The following is a 21478-nucleotide window of genomic DNA, read 5'->3' as shown; positions in this document are numbered from 1 at the left end:
AACAGAACTGCAGTATTATTTATCTTTGTACATCAAACAACTTTTGCACACAAAAAAGTAGAAACAAAAGAAATCATAAATTTTTGATCTGGAAAACAGAACCCTAAATGTGAAATGCAACAAAAATTCAAATGACTACAAGTATACCAAGTTTCATCCATTTATCTTTAAATACTCTTAAGCTGTGAAGGTGAAGGAAAAATGTTACCTTTGCCTTGAAGACAGAACCACAATGTGTTATAAGTAATGCTTTCCAGTGAATGATAAGTTTTCCAAGTTTCATCAATTAATCTCAAACTGCTCTAAAGTTATAGGATGAAATGGAAAGAGCAATGAAACAAAAAATATTTACCCACGGCATTTACCTCAAATATACGTCCCACCACCCATCAAACCCTACATGGCACACTTTCTCGTGATAACTATACAGAGTTTCACAAATAAATCTCAAATGGCTCTAAAGATTACAGTACAGCATCAAAGTGTTTTTTTAAAAACAGGCCACTACAGGCACATCAACACCTTCAGCACTGGATCTTATTTTAAACATCACTGGAATCTAATTAGAACTTTATTCATTAGGATTGGTGATAAAACTTTCTATTTGTTATTTAATTTGCATTACTGTAAGTTCTTTTTTAAATTTTCACTTTTATATTGTAGGGAAATAAATTTTTGTTTAATTTTACAAAACTGTGTTGCTTTTCGCTCTTTCTATTACTTAAAGACCATGTAGTCATAATAGTGTACTATATCATTAGATTGCCACCTATATGTAATGCAAAGACATTTCTTGTGTACTGTGTCATTAGACTGCCACCTATATGTAATGCATAGACATTTCTTGTGTACTAAGTCATTAGACTGCCACCTATATGTAATGCAGACATTTCTTGTGTACTTTGTCATTAGACTGCCACCTATATGTAATGCATAGACATTTCTTGTATTATGTCATTAGACTGCTACTTATATGTAATTCATAGACACTGCTTCATGTTTTTATGATAGGGTAACTTTACATGTAAATCCAAGGCAGAGGTTATAAAAAATTTATTTCAATGACTGAATGAGTTTTTTCCCCCGTTTTCAAAAACAAATTACAAAACAATTTCTGATTCTCAAAGTATTTCAAGCCATTTAAGTACTATTTTGTTTATTTTGGTAAAACTCTCTTGTCATTATGTTGGAACTCTCTTCTTCAATGCAAGTGTAAACAGCTTCACTTTCCTTATTTTTCTGTGTTCATTTATTGCACTTTGAAGTCCTTTCTATTTAATTATCTCTAGCTGTTTCTCCATTCTGTTACATGGGAGGTCTGGGGCAGAAGGCATGCAAAGGTAAGACAGCCAATCAAGACTCAACAACTGGCAATTACATCACTGGTATTTTTTCCATACAGAGCTGGCATAGACTTCCAGATATAACAAGTAAAACATTTGGAAGACTTAAATTTGCCTACAGTGCTTATTTTCTGTGCTATCATGAGCACAGAGACAACAATATTGCAGCATATTCTTACAATTTGCAGGAACTGCACAATCAGAACCTACTTGTAACCCCTGACCAGATGAGAAAATGTAATAAAACACTGCAAACAATAAAACCATTACCTTAAATGTGGAACTTGACAAACCTTGTCAAGATGATAAATCTGTTTCATTACTTAATCCAAACAATTGTAATTGTGGGATGGAAAGTATGATGGAAAAAACAACTTCAAACATTGAACAGTGATGATAAGTCTGTAGACAGTGTTCTGTTGAGTTGTTTTACTAATGTCAATGTTCTTGGGTAATTTATTTGATGGAGAAATGAAAATGTCTCAACTGATAGAAATGTAGATACAAACTATGTACCCTGATAGGAGATAATAAAATGCAAGTTTGGAAGCAACGTTGATGGAAAACATGTAATGGTAATGCATTATATTCTGAAATGTAGTAATGGTAATGCATTATATTCTGAAATGTAGTAATGGTAATGCATTATATTCTGAAATGCAGTAATGGTAATGCATTATATTCTGAAATGCAGTAATGGTAATGCATTATATTCTGAAATGCAGTAATGGTAATGCATTATAATCTGAAATGTAGTAATGGTAATGTATTATATTTTGAAATATAGTAATGGTAATGCATTATATTCTGAAATGTAGTAATGGTAATGCATTATATTCTGAAATGTAGTAATGGTAATGCATTATATTCTGAAATGTAGTAATGGTAATGTATTATATTCTGAAATGTAGTAATGGTAATGTATTATATTCTGAAATGTAGTAATGGTAATGCATTATATTCTGAAATGTAGTAATGGTAATGCATTATATTCTGAAATGTAGTAATGGTAATGCATTATATTCTGAAATGTAGTAATGGTAATGCATTATATTCTGAAATGTAGTAATGGTAATGCATTATATTCTGAAATGTAGTAATGGTAATGCATTATATTCTGAAATGTAGTAATGGCAATGCATTATATTCTGAAATGTAGTAATGGTAATGCATTATATTCTGAAATGTAGTAATGGTAATGCATTATATTCTGAAATGTAGTAATGGTAATGCATTAATGGTAATGTATTATATTCTGAAATGTAGTAATGGTAATGCATTATATTCTGAAATGTAGTAATGGTAATGCATTATATTCTGAAATGTAGTAATGGTAATGTATTATATTCTGAAATGTAGTAATGGTAATGCATTATATTCTGAAATGTAGTAATGGTAATGTATTATATTCTGAAATGTAGTAATGGTAATGCATTATATTCTGAAATGTAGTAATGGTAATGCATTATATTCTGAAATGCAGTAATGGTAATGCATTATATTCTGAAATGTAGTAATGGCAATGCATTATATTCTGAAATGTAATCATTTACATCATATCAGTATTTCTTTATGATCTTTAGTCTAGGTGTCATTGTACAAATCGATAGTCCTTTAATGTCTTTGCCCCAAGTAACATAATATCATAGCTAAACTTGCTCCAAGCAACATGAAATCATAGCTACAGTTGCTCCAAGCAACATGAAATCATAGCTACAGTTGCTCCAAGTAACATGAAATTATAACTAAACTTGCTTGAAATGGTTAATGAGATTATAACAGGCAAAATTTATAATGAAGACTTGTTATGAATATTGTGTGTGTGATTTATATTTTTAATGTAGCTTTAACAATTTTCCAGTCATATTGCTACGATGTCTGCAGTGTGGCAGTTTAAAGTGATGTCTACACTGGGGCATCATGCTGCAGACATGTAGTATGATGTCCCACCCAGTCACATTATCCCGACACACCAGTCCTAACACTAACCTCATAATGCTGAGCGCCTAGCGAGGCAGTTGTTAGTACCATTTTTTTAAGAAGTCTTTGGTATGACACAGCTGGGTTTCAAACCCACGAACTCCAGCATCCATGGCAGACCCTTTGACCACTAGGCCAATGGGTCTGTTATGAATATTGTGTAATATATCACCCTTAAAATTACACCACTTTCAATTAACTGAAATATAAAACCCAAAGTTACTTATGCTATGCACTAATTCTGCATGACCTAAGCCTATGATACAAACATCTGCAATACTTACATCCCAAAATTCAAACATGTTTTTCTCATCAATTCCAAATTCTTTCACTTTGGTCTGAAAATAAACATAAAAATATAAATGTAGACTAAGATATCAAACAATTTACAGATGTTTTTCTGTACTGAAAGAAAATGCAACATAGAACAAGAAAACCAGCTATAGTGTTAAGGCCAGATTTCAAACCTTTGCTAAAAGGTTTTGTACTTCTTATGATTCATCCTAAACAGTCAAATTTTCACCCTTCTGAACATGTGTAAGAGAAATAGACAATAAAAAACATCTTTTATACACCTAAAGATCAGGCTAAATGAAAATCTCTTTGAAGCAGGTGTTTGGGTGTAATCATAAGCAACACAAAAATGCATTTCCAAACCCCATTTCATGCGAAAATGAAAATATCCAAGGGTCATGAGTTAATGCAAAGGAGAGTAAAAATCATTGATGGAAAATTTTCAATTACACACCAATTAATCCATAAGCAACAATAACTGAGAAACTGATCTAAATCTAAATGCAAACACAAATAAAGGGACCATGAAATACAGGTTGCAGTGACACACATTTAACTGTACAAGTAACAGTACCCGAGAAAATGACCAAAATGCAGATGGAGATGGACAATCAATGTGGATGAATAGCTTTGCAATCCAACCAAAAATCTTGTCTATCTTATCACTCGGTAGGTGTTCTATTAATTTCATTTTCAAGGTAAGTTCTGAATTAGAATGTTCTGGAGAAAAGTGAAGTATTATTGTGGCATTTTAATATTCAGGTAACATGTTACATATACTCATATGAACTGATATTATTCTGGTTTGTAATAAACACTTTGAACAGCAAGCATGCAATACTTACACCATTTGTTGACAAGGCTACAAAATGTTTTGCAATGGCACTTGCCTGGAAAAAAAATAAAGTTACATTATATACTGAAGTGCAGAAAATATTAAATACATGCATATAACAAGGAGTAAAATAGCAAGACAACAAGAACAAGAAGAAAAATAATTCTTCTCATCTCACATGTAAGTGGTGAAAAATAAGCATCACTTTTAATGGCAATGATGCCTTGGTCAACTACTAGGTGCTTTACTAACTGACTTCACATTTTTTTCCTGTGCTCAGATTGGTATTTTGTCAGCAGTGGACTTTACTAAAACATCAGCAACGACATATGTGCATGTGAGGGTTAAGTTAGATTCCACTGGTTAGTCCAAGTCTCTGATGTTAATCTGTATATGACATTCCATTGGCTGAGTCTCTGATGTCACTCTACATGACATTCCACTGGTTGGTCCAAGTCTCTGATGTCACTCCACATATGACATTCCATTGGCTAGTCAAAGTCTCTTTGACATCACTCCTAAAGTGACATTATTGTCTGGGTGACATCTGACCCTCAAATTACTAGTAGAAAATATCAAATCTAAACTTGTACTATTTATCTTTATTAAAATCATCTTTCATCATAATTCCAATCAGTTAAACTACATCTGAATGTAATAATGTAACAGCTTCCTTTTTGTTGCACTTTTCCTATGAAATTTCATTTGGAATGCACTTAAAACAGTAAGTGTCATCTAAGTACTATCTGTAGAAAATTAACACTCATATAATAAAACAATTACAGACTTATCAGTTGGGTTTATACAATATTTCACCAATCCCAACCTCCAATTATGTATGACCTTGCCCAATGGCCTCAGTGAATATCACTTTTCTGGAGTTAATAAATCCTTGTATCTACCTCAAGAAAAGTTATTAATTGCCAGTGTTGCAAGTTTGTGAAAGTCACATATCTGCTACTGTGACTAAGTGGTTTAGGCACTGGACTTGCAATTGATAGGAACCTGGTTCAACACCTACCATCAGTCTGGACTGGCTACTGTGTTTTGCCCCTGGACAATACAATTTTCTCAACTTGCTTCTTGTTTTGCAATGATGTAAAATGCCAAACCAAACAAACCATCAGTTTCTATATTTAAATGAAACTACAGAATAATACATTAATATATGACCATAATGTTATAAAAACAGTATTAATGAAAATATTATCTGGTTTCTTAGCAACAGTCAAGCTTTAGAGTAAAAAGTTCATTCACGCAGGTAGGATTTCAATTTATAAAAAATATTAGTTCAGTGTTTACCAGTACTTTTCTGATGTTGAAAATAATATTAAATTGACTGGATATAAAATGGTCAAACTTTATTCATCCTAGGTTCTCTCATGCAAAAAACTTGGCCTCAGTAATACATTACAAAGATACAATTTAAAAATGTCTGGTTGGTTAAAAGTTGCTCTTCTGATTGTTTTAAATGAAAATATCCAACCACTGTGCAAACCATGATATAATGACAAATTCTAATTGTTTTCAACGAAAATGTCCAACCACTGTGAGAACTACACTATCAGGACTAGTTTAGGATGTATGAAATGGTAGTACCTACCAATGGCACAGCAAACACCCAAGAAACTCAGTAACTGTGGGAAGCTCAGGTCCAGTGTAGGCCCAAAATTCTTATCAAACAAAATTTTTACTGAGAGGATACCTCATCTTCAAAAGTTTTGCAGGGAGACTCGGAATTTCTTGCTACACCAGTGTACACAACCACTATAAGAACTATGCTATCAAGACAACATCAGTATTTTTTTTAAATGATAGTACCCTAACACTATGCTAAACATGCTATCATGAAAAGTTCTGAATGTTTAAATGACTCAACCACTATGCTAAACATGCTATCAGGGCAAGTTCTGGATGTTTAAATTACCCTACCACTATGCAAAACATGCTACCAGGGCAAGTTCTGGATGTTTAAATGACTCTACCACTATGCTAAACATGCTATCAGGGCAAGTTCTGGATGTTTAAATGACTCTACCACTATGCTAAACATGCTATCAGGGCAAGTTCTGGATGTTTAAATGACTCTACCACCATGCTAAACATGCCATCTGGGCAAGTTCTGGATGTTTAAATTACTCTACCACTATGTTAACCATGCCATCAGGACAAGTTTTGGATGTTTAAACTGTAGTACCCAACCAATGGAAAAACACAATCAGATTGAGCCGTAATACTGAACATTGTTGGTCTATTCGATTCATTGTAAATATAAGACTTGGTGAGGTATCATAATTTTGTTTTGCACTGTTCACACAATATCCCATCAAATTCTTAAAAATGCCATTAGTTGCAAAAATAGTAAAATAGTAAATTAGTAAAATACCTAATTTATGAAATCTTTATCTACAGCTATAGGGAAAGTATCATATTCTATAAGCAACTCACATCTTTAGCTGCATCTAGTAACCAGATTTTGGCTGATTCGGCATTTGTGATCGTTTCTTGAGTTGTAAATGTCTGGAAAAAAATAGAAGATGATGCATAACATGAAACTATGGTTAACTCAATAAAGAAGTGCACAGAAATATATTTCTCCAACTGGAGAAGTAGTTACTGTGTATACAAAAAATAGGACGGATGGGTTATACTAAGTACACATCAAAACTCAAATGTTACTTAAATTCATACTGCATGAAATATATTTTTTTTACTTCACATCTCTTGCAATTTACCCTGGCTCTCTTGCAATTTACCCTGGCCCTCTTTGCATGAATTTAAAAAGTTTACATTAAAAAAAATGCCTGCCTGCAATTCATTTCATATCCTTTTGAAGAGTAAAATATCATTTGATATTTTTTCTTTATGGGTTGTAATAACCTTTAAGTATTCAAGAATCTGCAGTAGTTTGTAGAAAACAGTTCTTCACCTCCTTAGAAAACAAGTATTCTTTACCTTAGATGCAATAATGAAGAGTGTCGTCTCTGGATTCAGTTTCTTCAACGTTTTGGCCATATGAGTACCATCAATGTTTGAGACAAAGTGGACATTTGGCCCACACTGGTATGGCTGGAGTGCTTCTGTCACCATCAGGGGTCCCTGTTATATACAGCAGGACCAATATAAAAAGTGTATTGCAGTTTACATTGGAAACATTCTCTCCTAAAGAATTTATGAAGAAATATTAACCAAGACTGACTGAAAATTTGACAATATTTCTGAATATTCAGTGCTCAGATTTTATATTTTTCAAAACTGTATTTAACTCTTCAATATAAAGTAAAGATCATATGTAATAGTTATTTTTTGGTGATTCACTTAAAATGCCAGGTAATGAAAACAATATCCTGAAGGATGAATTCAAAATATTTTCTAAAATGTTAGCGTGCTTGTTATCAGTCTATCGCTTATGACCGTAGTCTTGTTTTCATGTCTCTGTGTCTTACAGGATGCTGGGTTTGGAAAAGTTATAAATTCCTTCCAGTAATACTGAAATAGAAGCATTGCAATAAAAAAAAGATCAAATGAATCAGCCTTCATGTTCACTGTCATATATTGTAAGCTTTTGCGATTAATCTCTTCAAAATTACTTACAAGATCTGATCCTCCGATGCCAATGTTGACAACATCTGTAATTGACTTTCCTGTGTACCCCTTCCACTTTCCACTCAATACCGCATGAGTAAATTCACGCATATGCTGGAGTACTTTGTTTACTTCTGGCATTACCTGCATCAAAATTTAATAGGACTGTGTCAAATTTATGCTTTCTATGAAAATCACACCATTTAAATCAATCCCTGCTAAGGGATCCACCTTGCACATATGTATCATGTAGTATAACCTATAAAACATTTCAAAATACAACTAATAAAAAATGACAGCTTTTCAGGGAAAGTTAAAAGTGGTTATCCACCTGGCTGTTATGCAAGTCCTACCAGTGCCAGGGGAACCATCGTTGCTATGGGAACTACCTCATGCACAATCTTAATAAAGTTTGTATTAAGGAACACTCATTATCTACTTTGATCAAAACAGACTCAGCTATCATGGAAAGTCTCAGATTTTCCACCTGGTTACCAAAATAGTTACACTGTTGCTAGAGAGACTGTTATGACTCTATGGTCTTAAGATTATTAAAATTAACAAATAACTTATTTCTCTAAGTTTGAATGTAAAAATTTAAGAGAAACTTGTAGCATTGCAAATACAATCTCAAATAATCCTAAATGTTCTATCACAAATCAAAATATTTAGAATGTTCTAAATGAAATCCAATATTGAATGAGCTGATATACAAAGTCTTGAATGTGATGATGAATCAATAGTCTTGTTGTTTCACAATAATATAATCCAGAATGTCTTTGAATGAATCCACAATAATCTCAAAGTATTTCCAAGTCCAATGAGCACTTTGTACTTCTAATGAAAAATTTAAATAAATGACCCCTCTCAAATTATACCTGAACATAAGAGAAAATGATTCCTAAGAATTTGTTTCCTTTTACTACCCTGACAACAATGATAGATCCAATGGGATTGGGCCAAATAGTTGACAAAATGTATAAAAAATAACAGATCAGGTCATCACAATCCTAATCTCTTAAGCCCCTGAAATTTTTATGAGCCTATGTTTGAACAGGTTTCAAAGTGAGGTGAATTTACAAAATAGATAGTGGAAATGGTGTGCTGAAGAATAAGTTTAATCTTCCATGCTTTCATTTATGAGCATGTCTGATATATAATAAAAAGAAAATTTTTTTGTCCTGCGTAAATACCATACATATTTTATTTTGTGGTACCAAAAAAAAATATAGTTTTGTCTTCTCCACTCGTTAAACTATCAATTTTTTTTATAGTACATGATAAATTATATCTGGTAATAATGTAGGAAAAGAATGTTTCCTCTAATCTACCATACACTGCCTTCTTATCGTGTTACAATTTATGTCAATAAGCTTCTGGATCTGAGAAATAAAAAAAAATTAAGAAATGAATAATTACACATATTACACATTCTCAGCTCCCTGACTCCCTCCCTAAAAGACCATAACCCAAGGGTCATGATCCAAGATCTGTTCAAAACTGTAAAATCATAAATATTTGTGGAGGATTTATTTTAGTATTTTTGCTGCTAACAAATATCCATGAAATTAGATCTAATAAAAATGAAAGTATCGTTTAACCCAGTGTGGTAAACAGTGAGACCCCAGGAATCTGTATGCGAACAAAATTGTGTATTTACTCCAAACGCCATAAATGGCATCCACACAAATAGGTAATATTATACAGTATATGTCTTGCTACTATATTAGCATGTAGTTTGGGAAAAAAGAAATTTAAAAAGGTGAATGGAACACATTTTTGAACATTTTACCTCTGTCACACCACCCTCTCCCCACCCCCCTGCCTCTTCCTGGGACACCTGGGAATGTTAGTAAAACCTATACTCCTTTTGCAACTTGTTACTATAGAAACAGGATAACTACCAAGTCTGAATATAAATCATTCTGACTGATGAGAAGACAGCAGCTAGATACAATTGCAACTAGCAACATTTTATTCCATTTCAAAATATAAGAATGTGACAGTTTTAACTCAGGGCAAAAAATGTTAATCCTAACTGTGGTGTGACCAATGACTGACTTTATCAACATCATAGTTTTAATTAAAACAGCTCATCCAAAATGGAAAAATGCCACTAGAGTACAACCCAAAATGACAGTTATTCAGACAAATCACGTGTATGGTGATGTTTGGACTATGTTTTCACATGGTTCTTTACTAATCTGGAAATAATCCATCACAATAATTATTTAAAACAAATGTATCTTGTTATGAGAAACTTGAAAACCTCATGATGCCTACATCTTTACCATCCACAAGTATGGGTACATTTGATCTGTTCCGCAGGGCAACATGAAGCACAGCTCTGTCTTCAGTAAAGTTTATCTTGTCTCCATTAAACATGGACTGGCGCATTTCTTCCACCATCCTATCTTTGGCCTCCATGAAAAAAATAAAAATATGTCCATGAAAAATGGCTGTACATGATTTACATCAAGTGTATTCAAAATGCTGCAAGCCGGCTACTTTAAACAGACCTCAGAAGGTCAGTTTTTCAAGCGAAAAATTTAGAGCTTTTCAAACACTCCTACCATCCACCATCCATATTTGATAAAGGACCCAGGATAAGCATTGTTTTAAGATTATGACTGGACGAACAGAACTTAAGTTTCAAATCCAGAAATCTGACTAAATGAAATTTGACTTAAAACCGACCAATAAAATGTATTTAGTCAAGATTTAACTTGATGCTTGTGTTAATAAAACTGAGTACCAGTTTTATTAATATTTCCAATCTCTCAGTCCCACATTAAAGCTTATCTCTTTATTCATCACCAAAATATTGGGCCACCAACAGCTGCCTGGTTTGAGTGACTGCACATAACTCAGGTAAACACAAGAATAAAAACTTAAAATCCCACAATGTGGTCAAATCGGAAAGAATCTAAGGTAATTTTGAGCTTCAACAGCTTGAAAGTTTCAACTGGATTTAGCTCAAACTCTGAAGCATGTTCATTTTTAACAGCAGCAGAAAATTGTATTGATTAATCAAGATTTTCATTTGCAAATGAAGGTTGTGGGGTTCTGAGCAAACAATGAACTATTAATGGGATTTAGGCCAGCTTAACTAAAAACATTCAAATTATTACAGGCATGTTTTCTGTATAATTTCACAGCATTATTTCCAAGTTCAACCAGGGACTAATGAAAACATCTCCAAGTCATTTATCAGTCAAATGACTGACTATCATGGCAACCGATGAAGTGGCTTAAATTTATGTACATCCTTGTGCATTCATCAAAATCTGTTATAACATGTCACAATATTTCATTAATAATGACAAAATGATTCACAGAGTAGTCACTTTATCAACACGTAAATATTCAACAGAACCATTTTAGTTTCTCAGTAATAAAACTTAGAGGTGTAAATGAAGGTCACGGATGATGTAATTTCAAGGAACCCACTCATTCCCTGTACACAATATTGAATTTCTAGATCACATGTATTCGTATATTTACAATATTGAATTTCTGGATCACACGTATTCATATATTTACAATATTGAATTTCTGGATCATACGTATTCGTATATTTACAATAATGAATTTCTAGATCACACGTACTCATGTATTTACAATATTGAATTTCTAGATCACATGTACTCGTATATTTACAATATTGAATTTCTAGATCACATGTACTCATGTATTTACAATACTGAATTTCTAGATCACATGTACTCATGTATTTACAATACTGAATTTCTAGATCACATGAACTTTTGCTGCCACAAGAAGAAATGGGCATATGTTTGGTTCTCCAAAGCTGTCCTTTAGCGGTGATTTCAATAACACAGGCACCCTTCATCAAAGAAAGCTGACTACAATCTTCAATAAAAACTTTTCTTCATAGGAAGTTAGTACCAAATTTAATAAAAGTAATGGAATCTGATGGATTTTTGCATTTTCCAATGTGACTGGAACACATTAACTGTGCCATGAAAGTTTCCTTTTTGCAGGGAAAAAGTTTATGCTTATGAACGATACCAACAGCAGCTTCAAACGCAAACCGACTTTTACCGACTTAGGACGTACTGAAAAGTAAACGTGCTTCGTCATTCATTACATAATTGTGCTATGTTTTTCCACTGAATTCAGACTAATATGACTGTGACAAAATTATTGAATATTTTAAATCATGTGTGTGCATATTTTCTATGGAATCACTTGTGGATTCAATGTATATGATGGGTTTTGCATGTGAGTACACAGTGCTGATACTCTATTCATGCTATACATTAGACATGTGTGTATATATATATATAAACAGTATTCACATATATGTACCAATTCATGGTTCTCTAAATAAAGTAAACTATTATATATGCCTTCTGTTTTCACCATAGGTGAATTCTCATTTAATATGCATTGATTTAAGATGGTTAACTGTGCCAATGAAGCATGTATTTTACAGCCTGTATTTATTACCTAACCCCACTGCAAATTGTTTGGGGTACATGTATAATTTTCTTCAGCTAACTGACCTGGTTGCTTATAACATGGTTCAGTCTATAACAGTCAGGTTCTATGGTTCCCAACTACCTTGCTATAGCGGGATCAAATTTGTGTCAACAATTTTCCATACTGATATCCATATCAATACAAGAGATTAAAAATCTATACAAAACGATAATTACCCTAAACAGGTTACTTTAATCTCTAGTAGTCATGAATAATTACAAGTTGTTTGTCTTCTTATTCTTTAAATTCAGAATTCAAAGATAGCTGTCACAGGCATTTTCCTATCATTTCTGTCAGATTAACAAAAAAATCTATTGACAACACCCATTTGCCTTCAACAAATTAACACAAAGTGGTTTGAACTAGCATGGTCTGAAATCTCTCCTTCAAGCCAGTTCCATGCTAATTATTACATGCTATCTGCATGTTCAGCTACAGCTAATATATATTAAATAGCCACTTTTATGTGAAGCTTCCCTGTTGCTTTACATCTTGTCTACTTGAAATGATTTGACGGCTACATTTCCAGAGTGTCATGCAGTCAAAATATGTTACATTCAATTTTGATTTGCTGTTATCGTCTGTTCAAATCCAGGTCAAAACAATGATCACCAATCAGAAACTAATTTAGTCACTACACGACACATTGTAAGCATTGCATGAGAACTCTAAACAGACACAAAGCAACAGATAAGCTTCTCACAAATGTGGTTATTAAATGATCTGTAAAGTAATCAAGTCATACATGGAGAATAATGTCTCCTTTTACAGTGATATATATTATCAGCAACTGATTGTGCCAAGTGGATAAAAAAAATATTAGCACAGAACTGGCCAGAGAGTAGATTCCAAACAGCACAAGTTATGGTCACCTTGTTAATTTGTAGAAGCGGAGTGGACACTGTCAATCACTTCCTTTTTCACTGACAGAAACAAGTCCTGTGGCCATTTTAGTTTTGCATTTGAAGTACAATATGAACGATTTGGCCAACAGCTGTCTCTGCTCCCACACTCAGACTGGTCTCTTGATAAGACTTTTCTTGAAACAGTTAATTGCATTATTTCTTTTGTTTTGAAGACAAGACTGTAATCCCTTCCAAATCTAAGTGAAGTCACGAAATAAGATGTTTTTAAAGCATTTACACAGAAAAACAGAGTATGGTGACCAAGTTGAGTCCTGCATCGGATCAATTGGAGGAACCTAATATGCTCTAAAGGTTAATAAAAATCGATGACAACTGGTGGTCTATTCAGAAACTTGAATCACAATGCCATATGACCAGATGATAAAACTGTCTGTAATCTGCAAACTGGCAATACTACAACAATGTCAACATATATATAACACCACCATCCATACATGACAGACTTTAAGATGAAAAGACCATCAATTTAATATGTGTAGCGATAATGTATCTTATCACAGGTTCTGAATTGTGAATCATATCAGGTGCATCGTTTTACCCTAAAGTCTTCAGTAATTTAAACATACCAGCTGGAATAACAACTGCATAACATCATCATTTATCCGATTTTTGGAGTAGTCCAGCAGAATATCTCCATCTTTAGTTGAAAGCTGGACACTGAAAAATAAAAATACCAAGACATATACATTGTTTGTTGGTATTAAAAGTGTTTTTAATACATTGTTGGCTGTATTATGTCTATGAACAGAGGACAGCCATGTGACTTTCCCATCAAGGCAGCTCATCCAGGTTTGGGTGGGTATCGAACTCCTGACCATTGGGTTACAAGCCCAACAATATACCAGATGAGCTACCACAGCTGTCATTCAACATAAACTATCAATAAAACATGGACGTGATGTAACATGGTTAGTAAATATTGTATTTGTATCTTTTAGAATATTTTTATCATCAATAAATTCAACTAGAACGGTTCTAAGAATTACTAGTTCTTAACCAAAAAATGAGCAGTAATAACATTAAATTCTGAAGAAAAAAAATAATTATATCTCTCACATCTCAAACAGTCAGGCCAGAATATCCTTGCATAATAAATTCAAAATACAGGATATCTGGTATAAAACAAAATCAAATTTAGATATTTTGTCTTAAACTACTGTCACAAAAATATATCAATATTTACACAATAATAACTTACCAAGTGCAATGAAGATGCCTGCTTGACCATGTGCCAAACTTTATGGAAAATACCATTGTTTTTGCCACCAAGATCATTGCCTGCTGCAAGGGCACCATCTGATTTCAGATTGGGTCCCTCCTTTATTCTAAGTGAGGTACCTGTCTGGCTTATTGAGAAAAAAAAATTGTTTCTCCGAGAAGCATTGATAGTACTAATGTAATGCAGAAATATATTTTCAAGATGTTGAAAGACTAGTAAATTAACATTCATCCCCATGTATGCCACTTACCCTTTCGAAGATCATCTACTTATCATACTTCTATCAACAGCCATTTACCTCCCCTTGCCACTAGTGTTTGAGCTTAAAGATATACTAATGAGGATACCCATATGATGGGGTGGTTGGAAGGATTTTTAAGTATTGTGACTGGGTAAATATTCTGAGAGAAACAATTTGCTTTCTGCTTCAAATATGTTCCCCAATCACACTAACATTAGGAGAATAGTTAATAGAGGGAATGCTGAGCATCCAACATCTACCTCAGGTATCCTAGGGAATGATGGCTGGATCCCCGATGCAAAAGATAACCTGTTCTCCTAATTGCATAAGCAACGCAGTCTAGGATCAATTGATCTGTGACCCGTACATATGGTTAAAGAATTACTGAAATCAACATCAACTTACTTACAAAATTTCACTGGTGAATCAAGCTAAGACTGTGTTGATTGTTTTAATTGGGTCTAGTGGTCATCTGGGCTGCTGCCACCAGACCTACCAGATTTAAGGGATTATCTGGGCGGGCAGGATTTGCTTGGTAGCAGTAGTTCTCCTAAAATATAATAATTGGATAATTTTTTTTTTTTTAAAAAAGCCCATTCTGATACCATATTTCTGGGGTATAATTAGTTCATGCTAATATGAATGGCATACACACACTGGTGCATAATGCACTTACGGATCAGGATTCACACTGTTTTTACTCTAATAATTTAAAGTGAACAGCACAAACCAGTGATAGTGTATTATGCACTGACAGACGCGAGTCTACATCATTGGTATTTTACTACCCTATAGTGGAAATTGACTTGTATTACCAGTTACTCTAATTACCAGCTGAGCTCAAGGATACAAACTACAGGTGTTAACTGACAACTGTCTACTGACATGCCGTACCACAGTTATGGACAACAAGGATACAAACTACAGGTGTTAACTGACAACTGTCTACTGACCTGCCATACCACAGTTATGGACAAGGATACAAACTACAGGTGTTAACTGACAACTGTCTACTGACCTGCCATACCACAGTTATGGACAACAAGGATACAAACTACAGGTGTTAACTGACAACTGTCTACTGACCTGCCGTACCACAGTTATGGACAACAAGGATTTTTAGCATTTAAACCAGAAAACATAAGGGACTAAAAACATTGAGTTGGAAAATTTATGTTGAATTTCAATACAGGTACTATAATTCAAATATCTCAGATTATTTACATTTTGAAGTATGGGCTTATTCTATTCACCTTCTGTATGTTTCTAAAAACTAAGATTCAGCAACTTGTAATAAAACATAAATTTCTTGATTTGAAATATATATTCCCCAATGTATATAAATGACCTTGTTTTTGTTTAATTTCATAATAAGGGATCTTTCAAAAAAACATTTTTTACTTCAAATCATAAGCAGGTCACATTCAAATGTTGACAAAAATGAGGGGGTACTTATAGCCAAACAGGCTTATCAAAGGTATATAACACCATGTTGGCCAATTCTGCACGTCGGGTAATTCTGCACAACGATGTGCCATTTCTATAAATACTGGATCACATAATTTTATATATATCAAAAATCCATTTTTTTATCAAGAAAGAATAATCATACTTTAAGAAAAGTGATATTCATGAAGTGTACAAAAATATCCCACATTTCGAATCGAAATGCATACGAAAATGATTTCTAAATATCGACATAAAGACCCACTCCATGACCTTGAACCTGAAACCCAGAAAATCCTATTTACTATGTCTCTGTTAGAATCATACAAATAAATACATTATATAAAAGATGGAAATGTATACCTTAAAAAAACTGCTGCATCTAAATCCAAGTTTCCAATTTTGCAAGATGTCCCACACATACAAAATCATCTGCTACCGAACATGTCTACTTGCTGCTAGAAGATAAATTTTCAAGAAATTCCCTGGCGTATAGTCTGTTTCTAAATTCATTAGTAACTTTTCCACATAAACAAGACGTTGAAAACAAGTTACATCCTATTCATCGTTGTTTCTCTTCCACATAATAGCTTATTTTTTTATAAAATGTTGAACTTTACTTACTTTTTTTACATGACTGGCTTAGTTTGCTTAATATATTTTGCCGTTTATTGGCATTGTTACACTGAATTTTGTAAAACTAGCTATAAACCTGACCTAATTACTTGACTGAACTGCTGACATAAAAAGTCCAAAGTAATTTATTTCATTTCATTTCTATAGCCAGATGGATAAAACTTCAGCTGTGCGCATAATTGGACAATATTCACGAAAACAAGGGTGGTATCCTGTGTGTCTAAATTAATATTTTGAACAGAATATTCTGGTGACAACTGCCCCTTTTCAAATGGTAAGCATTGCAGGATTTTATTTTTGTCAGTCAGCTGAATTTGGTATGCATTTTGCTTCAATATTGGAGACGGAAACCTTAGGTGCACAGAAATGCCCAACAGCATTGTATATTAATAATGAGGACCAATGATAGATATTTAGTGACATGCTACTCTGTACGCCCCAGTTGTTTGGTATCTAGCATTTTCTAGGTGCCATAGTCTTCTGTAAAAAGATGTTCTCAACAAAATCAACATCTGAACATGAAGTGTGCATAGTTCAGCAAGTTTATTCACTTGCCAAGTGCAATTGATATCTTCAATTTCACATTGCCTTAGCTAGTGAAAATGTATAAAAAATAAGACAGCACCAGAGGTAATCACCAAATGACATTAACTTCATGCCCTTGTGTAAAAGAATACAGTTAGGTTCAGTTGAAAATGAGTCAAATTCCTACAATGAGAAAAGCTAACCAGGATTCTTGGGGGAGGGGGGTAGTCTTGCCTTGTAAGACACCTCAACCAATAGTTTCATTTTGCGGGTGTGATGTATTACTGCTTTAATAACAGCATTGTTTAGTGAGTTCCAAACAAGAGGTCAAACTTTCACCATTTCTCACACACCTGGCAGTACATATTGACACTCTTCCACAAATTTAAGTCTAACTGATATACTTAATTTGCTTTCCTTATCCTGATGGAATCAAAATACAACATTAGCAAATGGACACATTTTCAGGTTCCGTTAAAGTACATTTTAGTTGGATGGAATGCGATTGAAACTGGGAATGATGAATCAGATTAAGTTGCAGCACTTTTCTTCAAAAAAAATTAATAAAAATATACTAATATTGAAGAAAGTGTTTAGATAGCTTCATTTCATTCAAGATACTTGTCATCCTTTTAACCAATTTCGGCATTCCCAGCTTCCTCACATTCCAACTAACTGTAATGAAGATCAAAACAAATTCAAAACATGTCCATTTGCTTGTGAGAGTGTCAATTATAATTATTTATTTAATTTATTATAATTATTTTGTTTAAATCAAGTCAAGTCCACCTAAATCAACATGACTTAAATTTGTGGAAAGTGTTGATATGTGCTGCCAAGTGTCAGATATTCCTGAAAATATGACCTCTCGTTTCGATGTCAGTCAATATCAGAACATGATGCACAACATGATTACAAAAATACCGGTGAGGTGTCTTACACTGTAGCACCAGGGGTGGAGGGAAAGCCACTCTACTAGTCCTACAATATAAGACGTATCATGTTATTTATGTTTAAGTGCTACATCTTACTGCACAAATAACGGCCTTGTAAAGTGTGTTTTGAGGTCAGTTGACATCGGAACGAGAGGTCAAAGTCTCAGAAATATCTCACACACTTGGCAGTCTATATCAACACTCTTCCACAAACGATGTGTAATTAATATACTTACTGTGTTGTTTTTATCCTGGTTGAATAAAAATCTGACAGCAGCAAATGGACGCATTTTCATGTTTCACTGACATATATTTGAATTTGTTGAAATGCAATGGTAGTCAATGTATGCCAAAGTATGTTCAAGTAGGTTCATGTTGGAGAAAAGCTTTCTTGAACAAAATGAAATGCTGCTTACAGTCCATTAGGCATAATACATTTTTATTCATATTGTTAAAGAATCATACTTCAACTTAACCCAATTTTGGCATTCCCAGCTTCCATCGCTTTCCAGATAAATTAAATGTAGGCTAACAAAACTTGAAAACAGGTCCATTTGCTTGTCTGGGAATTTTAATTTCTTAGGAAAAAGCCATCAGAGTAAGTAAAGTTTCGCTAATACATTATAACTTTAATTCGAAGAAAAGCGCTGATAAGGGCTGCCAAGTGTGCAAGATATTCCTGAAAATCTGACTTTTGTTATGATGTCAATCAACATCAAAACATACTACACGGTGCCATCATCTTAGTCCTACAATGTAAGACAGCACATGTTTTTTATTAAGTGCCATTTCTTACTATCCAAATAACGGCCTTGTATAGCATGTTCCAATGTCAACAACATCGGAGTAAGTAATCAAAGTTTCAGGAACTTCTCACACTTGGCAGCCCATCTCAACACTCTTCCACTAATTTATGTGTAATTAATATACTTAACGTGCTGTCTTCATCATGGCAGAATGAAAATACAATACTAGCAAATGGACACATATTCACGTTCTGTTGACATACATTTGAATTTGTTGCAATGCGACGGTAGTCGAGGTACGCCGAAGTAAGTTCAAGTAGATACCTGTTGGGGATATGTTTCTTGAACAAAAAGAAACCGTTGCTTACTGTTCAATAGGCATAATATATTTTTATTCGTTTCGTTAAAGAATAGTATTTAAACTTAACCCGATTTTGGCATTTCCTACTTTCATTGCTTTCCAGCCAACTGAAACGTAGGCCAACGAAACCTGAAAACAGGTCCATTTCTTTTGTAAGAATTTTAATTTATTAAAGTCCGACTAAAACATTATGACTTTACTTTGTAGAAAAGCGTCGTTATTTTAGTTGTCAGTTGTTTGAAATATTCCTGAAAATTTTACTTTCATAACGATGTTAGTCGACATGAAAACACGCTACACAGCACCGTTAGTTAGGCTGTAAGACCTTGACACCGACAACATAAATATCAGCGTCAGGTCTTACGTGTTGGACCGATTGTAGGACTAGCCTCTCTACATAATTATCGGGATAGAAATGTAACACTGAAACCTGTGCCATTGTTGACATAATATCACATTGTTTATCATAAAGTTACCGCACACCTTACAAGTGCATATTGGTTCTTACTTATATTTTTCAAAACGTTTGGGGTCACTCTTGAATAGCTGCTGCATCTCTAGATGAGTCCCATGTTGGTCAAAATAATTTTGCAAGTTCTTCCACGTTGGCATAGACGTTAGTGCCGCACGTTTAATGCCTGCCATGTTCTCCACTGTAGCACAAATGAAGAATAGTCAGTTGTCAACTTTGCTGCACGCGTGCCTCTGTTACCCAGACACACGAGCTAATACCCTGTAGAAACCGGCAAATTGACAAGTGTCTCCTTCAAACTGTCCTTGACCTTAGTATCTATTTTTACGACCTCTACGACAAGACACAGACCTTGATTCAGATCCCATGATAGTTTAATGTCGTCTCTTAATACGGTACAACACTACTACTACTACTACTAATAATAATAATAATAATAAAAGAACAACAATAATAACAAAAATATAGTACAAGTCACTTGGGTCATGTAAGTGCATTTACTGATATAACTTTTTAAAAAATTATTTTATTTTTAAAATTTAATCGTAATATAGTTATAACAAAGTTAATTCAATCGTGATTTTTTAGTGATTTACAATAATAGTTCTCATAACAAAATTTCCAGACGAAAATTATCGATCGCTATGGACTTTTACAATGGCGGTTTGGCATTCCACTGGGTCAAGAAAGTTGATACTGGATTGAACTATTACTAGTGCAAGGGGAATGAAGGTACGATCGCGTGAACAAGAACTCGCACGCATCTTCATTTATCTCCTGTTTGGATGTTTAACTATGAATGGGATTTGTACTAACATACCATAAGTTTTATTCTTAGCTGGAAAAATATGACATTTCTTCAAAATGATCCTTTAGCATGATGTAACATTTAACTAAAATATATCTGAATTGACAGCCGTGTTTGTAGTCTTTTAGGAATTATGGAGAACTCGACCCACGGAGAACTCAACCTGGGAGAACTCGCCCCATGGAGAAGTCGTTCTGGAAGAACTCATTTCAGGTGTCAGGAGAAGTCGCCCCATGGTGGTCGGAGAAGTCACCCCACTGCGCCTGGAGAAGTCGCTCCAGGGATCATAAATACTAATTCTGAGATGACGCCACATGGTTGTTACGGCTTTATTTATTGTTGTTTTTCTTCAGCTTAATAACTTATTCGATCCACAAAATGTGCAACTTTTCAACTTTTCCATTTGATCAACCCCGCTTCTGTACTTAACGAGAAAGAAGTGTTCTCTGTCCCTTTTTGCTCTGCTCTTCAAATGATTAGATTCATTTTAGTTGGAAACATATAACGGATGTGACGTTTGCAGTTTTATATATGAAAAGGTTCCAACCTAATAACCAAAGTCATCCTGAAAGGACTTTATCGCATGGACCTCTATAACCCGAAATTGACTGAATTGGTGC

At 33.8% G+C, this 21478-nt stretch overlaps 1 protein-coding gene across 1 annotated transcript in view; it reads right to left on the bottom strand.

Moving 5' to 3' along the window:
• Positions 1-20371, bottom strand: part of LOC149787365 (glucose-6-phosphate isomerase-like) — a 62347-nt gene extending 41976 nt beyond the window's left edge. Inside the window, exons 1-8 of the mRNA XM_089977941.1 lie at positions 20087-20371; positions 14036-14126; positions 10321-10458; positions 8047-8181; positions 7408-7551; positions 6901-6972; positions 4463-4507; positions 3608-3661 (exon numbers count right to left, since the gene is read on the bottom strand). Coding sequence (XP_089834067.1) covers positions 3608-3661; positions 4463-4507; positions 6901-6972; positions 7408-7551; positions 8047-8181; positions 10321-10458; positions 14036-14126; positions 20087-20223 — 816 coding nt within the window. The 5' untranslated portion in view covers positions 20224-20371. The remainder of the gene's footprint in view (positions 1-3607; positions 3662-4462; positions 4508-6900; positions 6973-7407; positions 7552-8046; positions 8182-10320; positions 10459-14035; positions 14127-20086) is intronic.
• Positions 20372-21478: the final 1107 nt, after the last annotated feature.

The sequence above is a fragment of the Sinohyriopsis cumingii genome, chromosome 12 (genome assembly GCF_028554795.1).
Source record: "Sinohyriopsis cumingii isolate HCF-2022 chromosome 12, ASM2855479v2, whole genome shotgun sequence".
NCBI classification, from domain to species: Eukaryota; Metazoa; Mollusca; class Bivalvia; order Unionida; family Unionidae; genus Sinohyriopsis; species Sinohyriopsis cumingii.
This window is presented reverse-complemented; position numbering and strand designations above follow the sequence as displayed.